Here is a 13,021-nt window from a genome sequence, read left to right on the forward strand (position 1 = left end):
TGCCTGCATACACAGCTTAAGAGAAATTAATGTCCAACAATATGCCTTGACCCTCTCCATGTAGAAACTGCTATTACAAACTACACAGGGTAACCCAATGAAAATCCGAAGATCTGGGTTAATCATATTACAAGACAACATTGATCCATCCGGAGAACCATCACTCTCTAAATAATTAATTGCATAACCTGCAGCATAGATACAAAAAACATTGGGAATCCATCATATATTACATATATAAAATTTCTTTAATAATTTATACAGTGCTTATAAAACTTCCTACCATATCACAAGAAAAGAAGGACAGAAAAGGTGCAAAAGATCAAGTGCTTGTGATTAACAACACAAAAAATGACAGTAAATCCCCCACATATCCATTAATATATTAATTTCAAGAAAGCCTGTTGGTTGACCATCCTTCCAATTGAATCAACACTTGTTTATGTCCTGGTTCAAATCCCCAATTTTGTCCTCCACTCAATTTCAAAAACCAATCCAGGCTACAACATTATCATCGACGTTTCCACCCAATAGTAACTCTAGGGCCAATTCCAGGTTCCAAAATGGGTCTTCCTCAGGACTTATAGGTAGGGAACATCTAAAATCCACTCAAAATTCAAACCAACATCTTCTCCATTATATCTCCAACTTTCCTCAGGTCCATTATTCATAAAAATCCTTAATTGCATCCTCTTCTTTAGCTGGGCAAAGCGATATATCCTTTCCCACATTTATTATTTCCTCCATTCGGATCCCTTTCAGCTTGGAGCATTCGTCTCCCTCATACCGCTGCGGCCTCCAATCAATGTTGTCTTGTAATACGTAGAAACTGCGGCATCTCGAAAGGGTTTTAAAACTATAGCCCAGAATTAAGGGGGCATAGCACCTCTTTGCGCCACATTAGCATAATTGCTTTTAACACTATTGTGGCCTAATATGGCCAAAATCGCTGCGCCAGATTTACAAAGTGGCGTAATGCACGCATTGCGGCACTTTGTAACCCCTTACGCCACAATATGCCTGTGCCAGGCATAATGTATGCAAGGGGACGTCCCCCATTAGGGGGGCTGAAAAAATGGCGCAAAGAAATCCATAAGATAGTTTTTACACTTAATTTCACCCAATACTCACTAGTGATCGGTTCCTATTTTTCACGATTGTAAACATTTAGATAAAGCAAGATTTCTGGTCCCAAATACCTAATGGATGTTTTCTCATAAGTTGAGCACAGATCAGTAATATTCTTGAGGGCGTTGTTTCTATCGGCAACTAATTTGAGAGCAATTATTTATTTTTTATTTCATAGCGACACTATTTTTTCTGCAGCATTAGTTTTTTTCATTTGTCCATCCAGCATTTTTCTAAGCTTTTATTTGTTTTCTCTTAATTTTGGAGAGCCTTGCACATGCACAACCCGGGGCTTGGACCTTGTCCTGAATTTCGTGAGCTCTTTATTGACTTCTCTTTGTAATTATTAATTTTGTGTTTTAGACTGTGCCAACTTGCTGCATTTCATGTGCTTTAGATTGCCTTTCAAACAGTTGAATAAAAAGGCTGGGTTGCTCTATGCCATGTGGAATGGTAGTATGTTAAAGCCGGTTACTTGGTTAACAACTTCTGGCCTCAGAAAAAGTTTGACACCCTTCATGTTGGCATTATGGATCGAGGTAATTAACAGTGTGGAGAGTAATTTGGGTAAACTTTACCCTCTAAGGCAGTCCACCTGTGCCAACATGGCCGATTAATCGAGACCAGAATAGTTTAGTGCCATGAACATGCAGAGTCAATCGGTCGCACTTGTGACATTTTCACATCTCATTTTTTATACAGTGAGCCATTTCCTGATGGGTGATAAACGCTGATCAAAATTCTTGGTTTGCACCATAGGCCACAATGAAGAGCTGCATTCTTGGTAGCCATTTAAAAGCATTACACCAGGCTGGTCAAAGTCCCATTGGAAAGCATCAGCATGTTATTTAAATAATTGGAAACAGTAATATTGGAACACATTTTTATAAAATACACTGCTGTTACAACCCGCAGTTGTGAAGAGAAACTCAAGGATCAGTTTAATACTTTAGGGTCTGGCACAGTAACCAAGATTAATCATTTTCTGCAGCAGCAAAGCAGGAATATGCATTGTCGGATAGCGTTCATTTATGCACTCCATTGCTCTCCACCAAATGCAAAAATACCTACATACATGGCAAGATGTGTACCTAGAAGAAAATGGATGCTATTCCTTCAGGGCTACTTTCAGAGATGGATTGCAAAGGATCCCTTAGCCAAGTGGTTCTCAACATTCTGACTTCTGTGGATCCCACTTTATCATTACTGGAACCGGGAGACCCCCTCTGAATCATTATTGGAATTCGGAGACCCCACCTACCTACTGAGTCCTTACTGGAAGCTCGGGACCTCGACCTAAACACTGTTGATGATTTGAACCTCAAAACAATACACACAAAAATACAGAACCAGGCATTCATCAAACATAAACACACAATTAGAACAAATATTACTTAACTTGCAAACAAATGTAAAAAAAAATAAGAAACATATTTTAATAGGAATGTTGGAGTTTTTCTACATTCAGTTGAAGCCACACATCACCAATGCAATATTCTGCATGATGCACCTACGCTGCTCCCACAAATCAATATGTGGATTCTAATTAAATTTTTTGCCTCCAATTTCAAATTCCTTCACATTTACAGTATGTTTTAAAATTTTCAATTGCACATTTAGCCACTTAATTTATATACACTTATTAATCTGCTAATATTAATTTTCTAAGCAGTTGAGGACCACCTGAGGAGGCTTTGCAGACCCCCCCAGGGGTCACCGGACCACATGTTGGGAATCACTGTCATAGCCTAAAACGCAGCAAAATTAGACTAGAGTCTTCCAGGATAGCCGGGAGTCTACGTCCTTGCTTGTGTTATCCTGGTCACCTCATGGCATAGATCAAACTGACTGATCAGTGAGGAAGTTGGCTTCGGCTGTTAGAACACAGCTATACTCTGGTATCTTTCTTGCTACCTTTATTGCAATACTTTTAGGCGCTCTTTGGTGATAGAGATGGCATGATTCTAGAGCAGTGGTCTCCAAACTTTTTAATGTCGCGCCCCTGAGTTGAAAAATAAAATTCATTGGGCTCCACCTCAGAACTTTTCACCAATATTTTAGAAAGATGGCAATGTTTAAATATGTCTAGACATATTTAAACATTGCAGATAAGTTCTGTTACCTTTTTAAAAATGCAATAACATGCTTTTGCTTAAAACAAAACACTGTTATTTGTGTAATGCTTCTTTTGGCCAGAGTCTGGAGCCCCCCCACCCTGGGATCACTTGAGGCCTCCCTAGGGGGGCCCGCCCCCCAGTTTGAAGACCCCCTGTTCTGGAGTGTGAAATTTTTCCGTCCTTTACTTTGCAGTCATTAAAGCTAACACTGGCTAGTTCTGGGGTGAAAACACTTGATGACGGGTTAATGGTACATGAAATAATCAGTTAAGTGTCAGTTTTCGGGTGACAATTTACACTATCATCCAGACTGTTTTAGGGGGTACCAAATTTTGGCTGATATGGGAACATATGCACAGGGCCATAGAGTAATTTTACAGTTTCGCACAATGCGTTTTGCGCGCGAAGAAAATCCAAGTCTTCTCGACAGAAAATTGCCAACTTAGAAATTTTGCAGCTACAAAGCGTCATACACAAAATCACAAGATACCACAATGCAGTGTATCACACAATGAACTTTGTAAGTTGAAATGTCTTTACTGCTCACAAAGTACATCTTGTCATCCATACTGTATTGCAAAGGAAAGCGCGTGTAATGAGCTCCCCAATCTCCTTTGCAAGTCGGTATGTGATATATCAATAATTCTGAGCCACAATTGTGGTTGCAAACCATAAGGACAGAGTTCAGCTTCTGAATGCTAGCTGCGAGCATTTAGGAGGGCAGGCAGTAGCCTGCTGTCCATCCCTGCATCAAAGACATTCACAGGGAGTCACAAACAGGCTCCTGCCTTATAAAAATTTATGAGCAATGGTGGTTCCTTCTTTAGGGCAGAGGAGAGAGCAGCAGTAAACGTAAATTAATAAAATGGTTGTTGCCATTTTATTATGATCTGCTGCTGGCCCGCCACGGTTCTAGCTCGAGTGAGAGGGTGGGGGCAGCACCAGGTATGACTTGCCAAGGGTAAAGTACAGAGTGTGCAGGTCAGATTACCCGGCTGCCTTGTGATAGCCTGTCTGACATGCGCACTTCAGACCACACCAATCCGAGCTGTGTTAAACAGCCGGGGATTGCAGACAGAGGCCCATAGTTTCAAAAGGAGCATTAGGCTAGTCTGCTGCAACCAATCATGGTGCTTCTCTCATGCCGAAAACAGCATGAGAGCAGCTCCAGGATTGGTTAGATTGACGTTGGCTTTTGTAAGGAAGTCAACCACCTTCCTTCTTCCCGATCAAGCTTAATGGCTCGACTGCTCTCGGAACGCACCAGACAGCAGTATGTACAAGTTTTTCGGCATGGTGCCACTACATCCTATGATTCTGGGCAAATTACTGTGCATAAAAACAAGAATGAATGTGACTTTGTAATGTGTAACTGGTACTCCTGTGGAGTGCTCCAACACCTTCTGGTCATGGTATAAAAAAAAAAAACGTGATTCAACACAACTGACCCTCGTCACAACGCATCGGAGCCTACCTCTTTTAAATGTCACCAGCCATCACTGTTAAAGAGGCAGGTGTTTTTTGCAGTTCCTTGCAAATGGACAGCTTTAGGCCCATATTTATACTTTTTTAGAGCCGCATTTGCGCCACTTTTTGACGCAAAAGCAGTGCAAACGTACAAAATTCAATTGTATTTTGTAAGTTTGCGCCGCTTTTGCATAAAACAATTATGCAAATGCGGTGCTAAAAAAGTATAAATATGGGCCTTAATTTGCTCAATTAGTTAATTAATCATGTCTCAAAATAAAGGTAGGGTCACACCAGATAAATCGCAAAAAAGCACTGATTGGTTTGCAACCCCACCTTTGTACATCAAGTCCATGGCTTCTAGAGCTCATCTTCTCCCAGGAGATGGGGTTTAAATGACTATGAGAGATGTTTCTACTCTACGTGAATTTAGTTTACAAATTTCTAAAGTGATGGGAGAGGGCTGACATTTGGATGGATAACTCTGAAGGCATGGGGTGGTCTAGTGCAGTGGTTCCCAACCTTTTGACTTCTGTGGACCCCCACTTTATCATTACTGGAGCCCGGGGACCTCCACTGAATCTTTATTGGAATCCGGGGACCCCCCACTGAGTCATTACTGAAAGCTGGGGACCTAATCTGTTAATATTATTTATTTTTCTAAGCTGTCGCGGACCCCCTGAAGAGGCTTCGCGGACCCCCAGGGGTCCCCAGACCACAGGTTGGGAACCACTGGTCTAGTGCATACGTGAATCTGGTCAGCTGGTCATTTCCTAGCCATAACAGGCTTCCCTTAGTTTCAATATGATACCTTTTCTTTCAAAACCATGATATAGACACCGCCCCAGAAAAAACTGAAATATAATCTGTTAGTGTGACATTTCTGTGCCTGCAGTGGGGCGAACCAACGGCACAGAAATTTGATAGAGTAATTGGTCTTGCCTTTATGAGACCTGCAGAGCATCTTTGGTTCAGTCTGTTTGGGATCAGCTCTTTGTGCATTATGCAAATCTCACATTACAGTACATTGCAACATAAGATTGTGACAGTTTTCATAGGCCATGAAAGAAGTCTGCTTGAATAATTTGTTGTTGACGTCCATGATAAAAACTGCTGATTAATTTTTTTTCCAGAGCAAGACCTTGGTATGTCCAAGTGGGACAGAGCCAGGCCGGAGAATTCAGCTTTTTATATGAAATATATTCACATACACTTAATCTAAATAAGAGTAATTTACATAATCAGTGATTATCCTGAAAATTTAGCATGTCCCTTTCTTCAAGGGCAGGACTTTGGAATATAACCAGGTCTACAAAGGTGCTTCCCTCAACATGGCCACTTTGCAGACTCCACTAATAGAGTTGTTGACCCGTTTGCATTAGCCCATGTACATGGCCTCTATGGACAGGCAAGGAGTGCAATTCTAACTCAAGGATGTACAGCCCCAGTTGGCTCATCCATTTGTCACTGAACAGCACAGTAATCCGTGGCGGGTCTTCCATGGACAAATGAGGAAAGAACATGGTTTCATTTTTTACAACAAATCCACAGTTCTCAAGTTCTGGTTTGAAGGTCCCTGGAGTTATGATGTAAAAATGATGAATTCTGTTCTTTGTGGTGTCTGAATTTCTAGAGGAGATATCTTCTGTGATCTCTCCTACTTTCTGACAAAATTGCTTTTCTTCTGTTCCAGCCATGTCAATGACATCCACAGATGTCTCCTGGTTTTTTATATTGAGTAGGTACCTTGGCGGCATGTAGGTGTGTGTAAACAGTAGAGTGTAATGAGAGTGGTTGTTTAGGGGCTCTTTTGTGTGAATAACTTGTTCTAATTGGGACAGGCATGGGATTAATCCACCCTGATGCAAGCAGCCAAAAACAAGTGCCCCCAATAAGTTGAATAGTACAAGGATTGATTTCCACTGTATTGTTTGCTTTTGAGGTGCACTCCACAGGACTAGTGGTAAGATCAGGGGAATGAGGAATCGTGGTTCCTGATGGGGAAAGAGTGAAAGAAGGGCCAATGGTACAAAATAAAACAAGAGCAGAACATGGCGGGACTGCAGGAGGACATCGCTTCTCTCACTCGCTGCCTTTGAGTGCTTGCTTTCCAATAACCTGTGTAGAGCTCTCTTTAGTACCTTACCGGCAGCAACAGCAGCTGATAGATGAAGGACTCCAAAAAGCATTGCTCCATTGATTACAAAATGAGTGCTTCGAGAATGAGAGCCATGTTGTGCAAGATTATGGGGATTGAAGTTATATTTTAGAAAATTGAAAGGAGTTAATACTACATTTTGTGTATCTTGTGGCTGGTTGACTTTATCCAATGGCAGGTGGTCCACTGGGGCCTCATAGGTAAAATATACTGTGTCGACTGCAATGAAAATGAGGGCAGTAGCAGTAGCACTTGGCACACATTTTAACACTTTCAGGGAGAATGTTGTAGGGCGGTAGAGCGAGATTGTATTTTTCGCAGCCCAGTACAGTACTGGAACGACAGCAAAAGCAAGGAAAGTTGGCCTGTTAAAGCATCCAGCAACCAAGATGATACCAATTAGGCTGCTGTAATTAGTTTTATTGGAGATGGATTTTCTAGCTAAATTAGTTTCTGGAGCTTCTGAGGAAATCATCATCAGAAGCAGGGCAAACAGAAGCCCTTCTATCGCATTGCTGAATGTTCTTGTATAGAAAACTAGAGTAACGTATGATCCAGCAAGAAGGACCATGGCCTTCCATCGATCCGCAGCCCAGACAGGTGCAACCTGATATATACTGTAGTCCAGAATGAAGGAAAACAGCGTCAAATATAGTCTTGGAAGTACCAGGAGGTTGTAACTGTTGATAAAGCTATTCAGGAAGCCCAAATGTGTCAAAGACTTCATTATACAGAACGTGGTGCCGGACGTCATTAACGGGAAAAACACTGTCCTGCAGGGAAAGTTGGAGAGGAACTCCCAAGGACGATAGACCTGCAGGTCCAAGATATCACCTTTAAAAAAAAATGAGAGAAGGAGAATTAGGAAAGTGAAACAGAAATTAACACATTTTATGCAAGAGTCCAATTAGGTGACTTCTGGAGAGCAATACATTGATTATGAGGAGTTCAGTCTCTTCAAGAAGCTTCAAACCTGACCTGTTTCTCCCCACTCCAACTGCTGGTTGCCTAGTTATGAAAGCATTGTCTTTATGAGGCAGATTACAAACAGCCACTAAACCTTAGCAGCATCCAGGTCTAAATATTAGGGGCCTGATCCACAAAACTAAGTATACACATTTATGTAAGTTTACGATTGTTTGCTATTCACAAAGGTATTTTAATAGTAGAATCTTTATGACTGTGAAGCCCACACTTACAAAAAGGGAGGACGGTCCTACCTTTTTATATGCAGAGACTCCCCTTCTCCACATGCTTTGCTTAGTGTAAGTTTACCTTTGTGAATCAGGCTCTATGTAGTTGCACATATTTATATAGTGACTATGCTGCAGTTAGTGGGCGGTGCAGCGCTAACGGAGTCCTTGCAGTCCTGCTTTCGAGAATTCTATCACTAATAGGACTCAGGTTTGAGTTGTAAGCATCACTGTATTTCAGACAATGTTATTGTTTGAAGTATATGTATTTTATCATCGTTAATGTGATGGATTATAAAGTTCTGATGGTAATGAACAGAAGTCTTGCCAAGATGTATAGGTGCAGCATTGGTTATGCGGCTTGCACGCTGCCCTTATTTTGGTATCTGAGTGTGTAGTGGACGGTGGTGTTGAGCCTCATATCCATCTGCTGTCCTATTTGGACTGTGCTGGGTGAATGGTGGGACTTGTTTAATGAGGTCTGTTGTTTGTTGGAGTGGAGTATTGTTTGGGGGGGATACTCCTGTGGGTACAGTGATACCCAAGTACCTGGCATATCTGTGCAGTGTTAGATGAGTGTCGTGTGTGTGGTCTAACAATAGCCCTCAGAGCTCAACAGTGAAAAAATAAGTACTTCATGCAAAAGTAGTGTTTGTACTCTACTGTTTTACTGGAAACCATCAAGACCTACTAATGAAGTTTGGTTTCATGTAAAAACGAAATGAGCACAGCTGACAACCTGTAAACACCATACACGACAAACACCATAAACCAGCATCAGAAATATGTTTCATTGACAACAATTATTATTCGGGCAAATAATTAAAAAGCTTTAGAGTCAACTCTTCCCACCATAAATCATGTTTTGGTCTCAAAGATTCCAAAACCTTTAAACTTCAGAGTAACTTGACTAGGGCACCTACTGAAGCTCCCAAAAAAGTTCAGGACTAGTCGCAATTGCAGACCTGTAAAGTTTAATAGACTGATAACTCTTTACCTCATAAATAAAGGAAAGTAAACACAATTTTGCACCACTACAGTAGGTGCTCTAATGGTACCCAGATAAATTCCACAGACCCAAACTGTTTGATAGCCTTTAGGAGTTCCAGGAGCCAACAAATGCCTGATGAGAGCCTCAAGACTAATTTGGTACTCTTAAATATGACCCTTTATCAAATGAAGAGAGTCTCTGAAGAAAGTGGTTATGAATGCTGCTGCCTGGGCCTGTGAAACGTTGACGGATGACTTTAAGGAGAAAGGAGGTATCTCCAGTGTGCTGCTGCTGGCTGCGATGATTGATGATGGTGCTGCCTGCTTCCTCTACCGGCTGCCTTTCTATATCTTTGTTGATTGCAGATCTGTTTTCTGCCCTTCGAGCGAGAGCACTTATTGTGACTGGCCCAGATCTATGCTCTCTGAGGACTGACAACTTAGTACTACTGCTGGATTCTGCTACACTTGAACTGAGTGGGGACACTTCCTCCCGGTATCCTTCCTCTTGTGAGCGGTCGGAGACACCGTCGTAGATGTACACTGATGGGGCTATGTCTGTTTTAATGTTATTTGGGCCGGAGGGTATCTTTGTTGTGTGTTCATTTAAAATGCATAAATACATTTTTTTTTTTAAAGGAGAAAGGAGGTATCAGTGACCATTTCAAATGGAACTGTATAACATAATAGGGATGGCCAGCGATAGGTTACTTAAATCACACATATGCATCTGTGATTGAATAAGTATTTTGGGAATCATTCAGGAGTGGTGAACTTTGAAAGTGGTGGGGCATAAATAACTTCCTAGAATTTTATTGTGCGTCAATGAGTGAAGAAAGCACACACAGCCTGCTTTCAGAGGCCTTGTGGCAAGGGGATCTGCCAGCAAACATTTTGAAAAAGAAAAAGCAGAAAGAAGTTAGAAACGTGTAAACCACAGGTAAGTTTGGTCCTCTACATCTCCAAGTCACCAGTTGAGTAGTTCTGACAGAAAATACCCAACAGGATATAAAATAGGCAGAGAAAGAGAGGGGGAGGCAGTGAGGAAGGAACCAAGAAAATTAACCACTGTGGAGGCTAACGAGGGGTCAGCCAGGGTGAAGGAGGGAAAATAATATATAAGGCAGGTTATGAAGAGCAAAACACAGCACATCCCTTGCCAGGGGAAGAAAAATGATCACATGAGATAATCTTTGTGCCAGGAGGGATTATGAAATAACCCCATAAGTGATTGATACAGTCTTCCTTTGGTATGGGTGAGACGGTTGGGTTGGAGTGATGTAGGCTGTCCAACACCACGACATTGTGCTTCACAGGCAACTTTCACAGGTTGCAAAGACACTGGATTTTTCAGTTGTTTTTTTAATTTGTATCTGACTTTAATCCCCCTCCCTCCACTGCTTCTATCAGGTATAACTTGAGCTTTCTCCATCACAATAAATGGTATGTGAAAGGTACTTAACAGAACATATCAAATTTGACAAATTTCTTTCTTTAAGGTTAGACCAGCCACCTTCAATCTCTGCAATACCTATGTGGCATTGTGATACTGTTTACCCACTAGGTCAAACAAGGTGCTGTTCTGAAAGCAGAATGGCTTTCGAAAATATGCTGATTTATTTGCTAGAAAACCACAGCAGTGGGTGCTGGGTGCCAGCCTCTTAGACGTGGCATCCTTGGTGTGGTCTGTTTCCCAGGTTGTTGATGGTTGCTGGACTCTGTTTTTGCTGTTTTTGTTACTCTGGGCACTTTACCACTGCTATCCAGTGCTAAAGTGTAAGTTCTACTACGTAAAATGTATGTGTAATTGGCTTTCCATGATTGGCTTATTTGATTTACTGGCACTAGATGGTGCCCATGGCTTGTAAATCAAATGCTACTAGTGGGCCTGCAGCACTGGTTGTGCCAGCCACATTAGTAGCCTTGTAAACATGGCTCAGACCTGAAACTGCAGTGTCTGTGTGTGCAGTTTTAACCTGCCAATTCGACTTGGCAAGTGTACCCACTTGCCAGGCCTGAACCTTCCCTTTTCTTACATGTAAGGCACCCCTAAGGTAAGCCATAGGTAGTCCCAAGGGCAGGGTGCAGTGTATGGATAAGGGAGGACATATACTAATGTGTTTTATTTGTCCTGACAGTGAAATACTGCCAAATTCGTTTTTTACTGTGCAAGGCCTATCCCTCTTATAGGTTAACATGGGGGGCTGCCTTTAAATATTATTAAAGCGCAGGTTCTCTTTGGGTGTGGATGGACATGTGGAGTTTGGGGTCTCTGAACTCACAATTTAAAAATACATCTTTTAGTGAAGTTGGTTTTGAGATTGTGTGTTTGAACATGTCACTTTTAGAAAGGAGGCATTTTCTTGCCTAAACCATTCTGTGGCTCTGCCTGTTTGTAGATTCCCTGTCTGGGTTAGTTTGACAGTTGGGCTGTTTGCACCTCTCTCTAGACAGTGACACAAAGGGAGCTGGGGTGTAGCCTGCATATACTTATGAGCCATCTGTGCTATGGGAGAGGGGAGGAGTGGTCACAATTACACCTGAAAGGGCTGTTCCTGCCCTCACACAATGCAGTCTCCAACCCCCTGGTGTGTATCTGGGCCCTGGCCTGGTCAAGGCAGGATCTCACAAACAAGAGAGACTTTCCTTTGAAGTAGGCCCACTTCAAAGGCAGAAAGGAGTATAAGATGACCCAAAATCCCTGAAAAGTAGATCACATCTGGAATCAAGAGGAACCTCTGCCAAGGAGAAGAGCTGAAGAGCTGAGGAGAAGTGCTGCCCTGCCAGTGACTGTGCTTTGTGGAGCTATCCTGCAGTTGCTGCTTCTGCCTGTGAAAGGGGACAAAGAGTGTACTTTGTTGTGAATTCCTGCTTGTAAAGAATCTCCAAGGGCTTGAACTGAGCTTGCCTCCTGTTGTTGAAGTCTCAGGGTCATCAAAGACTTCACCTGCCAGCACCTGGACTCTCTGCCCTGCCAAGTGGTGCCCTATCCAGTTCCTGGGCCCTTGAAAGGTGAAGCTGGCAGAAAAAGACTGAAAATCCACACACAGCCCGCTGTGCGGTGAAAGTTTCGACGCACATTCCGTGACACGACTGATAAACGACGCGCCATCAGCTTCACAGCTGAACTGAACGCTCCACCTGCATCGCAGCTGGAAGATCGACACAGCACGGCTGGAGAAATGACATGCAACACCCAATAACGGAGGCTGATAACAATGCAAACCCCACGCAGTGCGGTTTTGTGATACCGTGCAACCGGATTTTCAACACAACATCACTGGGAGCGGAAAAACAACGCAAAGCCTGTCAGGACCCAAGCTGCCCATCTGGATCGACGCATCGGTGTCTTGTGGGAGAGAAGAAACGGTGCATGCCGACCCGACCGGAGGAGGAACAACGTAAGTTCTCACTTGCGAGTGAGAAATTGACGCATCGCTGGCCTTTTCCCACGCACACTCGCCCGGGCGGTGTTATTTTGATGCTACCCAGGTACTTTTGTACACTAACAACGTTCTCGCTGTTTTCAAAAGGATTTAGGACTCTTTTGCTTTTTAAATTCATAACTTGACTTGTGTATATTGGATTTTTATTGTTTTGGTCTTGTTTTGTTTAGATAAATGTTCTCTATTTTTCTAAACCTGTGTTGTGTCATTTTGTAGTGTTTTCACTGAATTAATCTGTGTGTGGGTACATATACTTTACAAATTGCTTCTGAAGTTAAGCCTGCCTGCTCGTGCCAAGCTCCCAAGGGGGCGAACGGGGGTTAACTGAGGGTGATTCTCCTTTACCCTGACTAGAGTGAGGGTCCTCACTTGGACAGGGGGTAGCCTGACTTCCAACCCAAGACCCCATTTCTAACACAGCCCAAATGGTATCCTGAGGAGCATGTATGCGCCTAGGGTCACCACAAAGACAGGCAGGGTTCTAGATTCCAGGTTGAGTTCAAGTTGGTTGTAGGCAGATGA

General features: G+C 42.5%; 1 protein-coding gene across 4 annotated transcripts in view; it reads right to left on the reverse strand.

Annotated features, from left to right (window-relative positions):
* Positions 1–270: 270 nt before the first annotated feature.
* Positions 271–13,021, reverse strand: part of PIGZ (phosphatidylinositol glycan anchor biosynthesis class Z) — a 127,524-nt gene continuing 114,773 nt past the window's right edge. For all 4 annotated transcript variants that reach the window (XM_069213143.1, XM_069213141.1, XM_069213140.1 and 1 more), the window contains one exon: positions 271–7,704. In XM_069213143.1, the coding sequence (XP_069069244.1) occupies positions 6,065–7,624 (1,560 nt within the window). In that variant the 5' untranslated portion in view covers positions 7,625–7,704 and the 3' untranslated portion in view covers positions 271–6,064. The remainder of the gene's footprint in view (positions 7,705–13,021) is intronic.

The sequence above is a fragment of the Pleurodeles waltl genome, chromosome 11, assembly GCF_031143425.1.
Source record: "Pleurodeles waltl isolate 20211129_DDA chromosome 11, aPleWal1.hap1.20221129, whole genome shotgun sequence".
NCBI lineage: Eukaryota > Metazoa > Chordata > Amphibia > Caudata > Salamandridae > Pleurodeles > Pleurodeles waltl.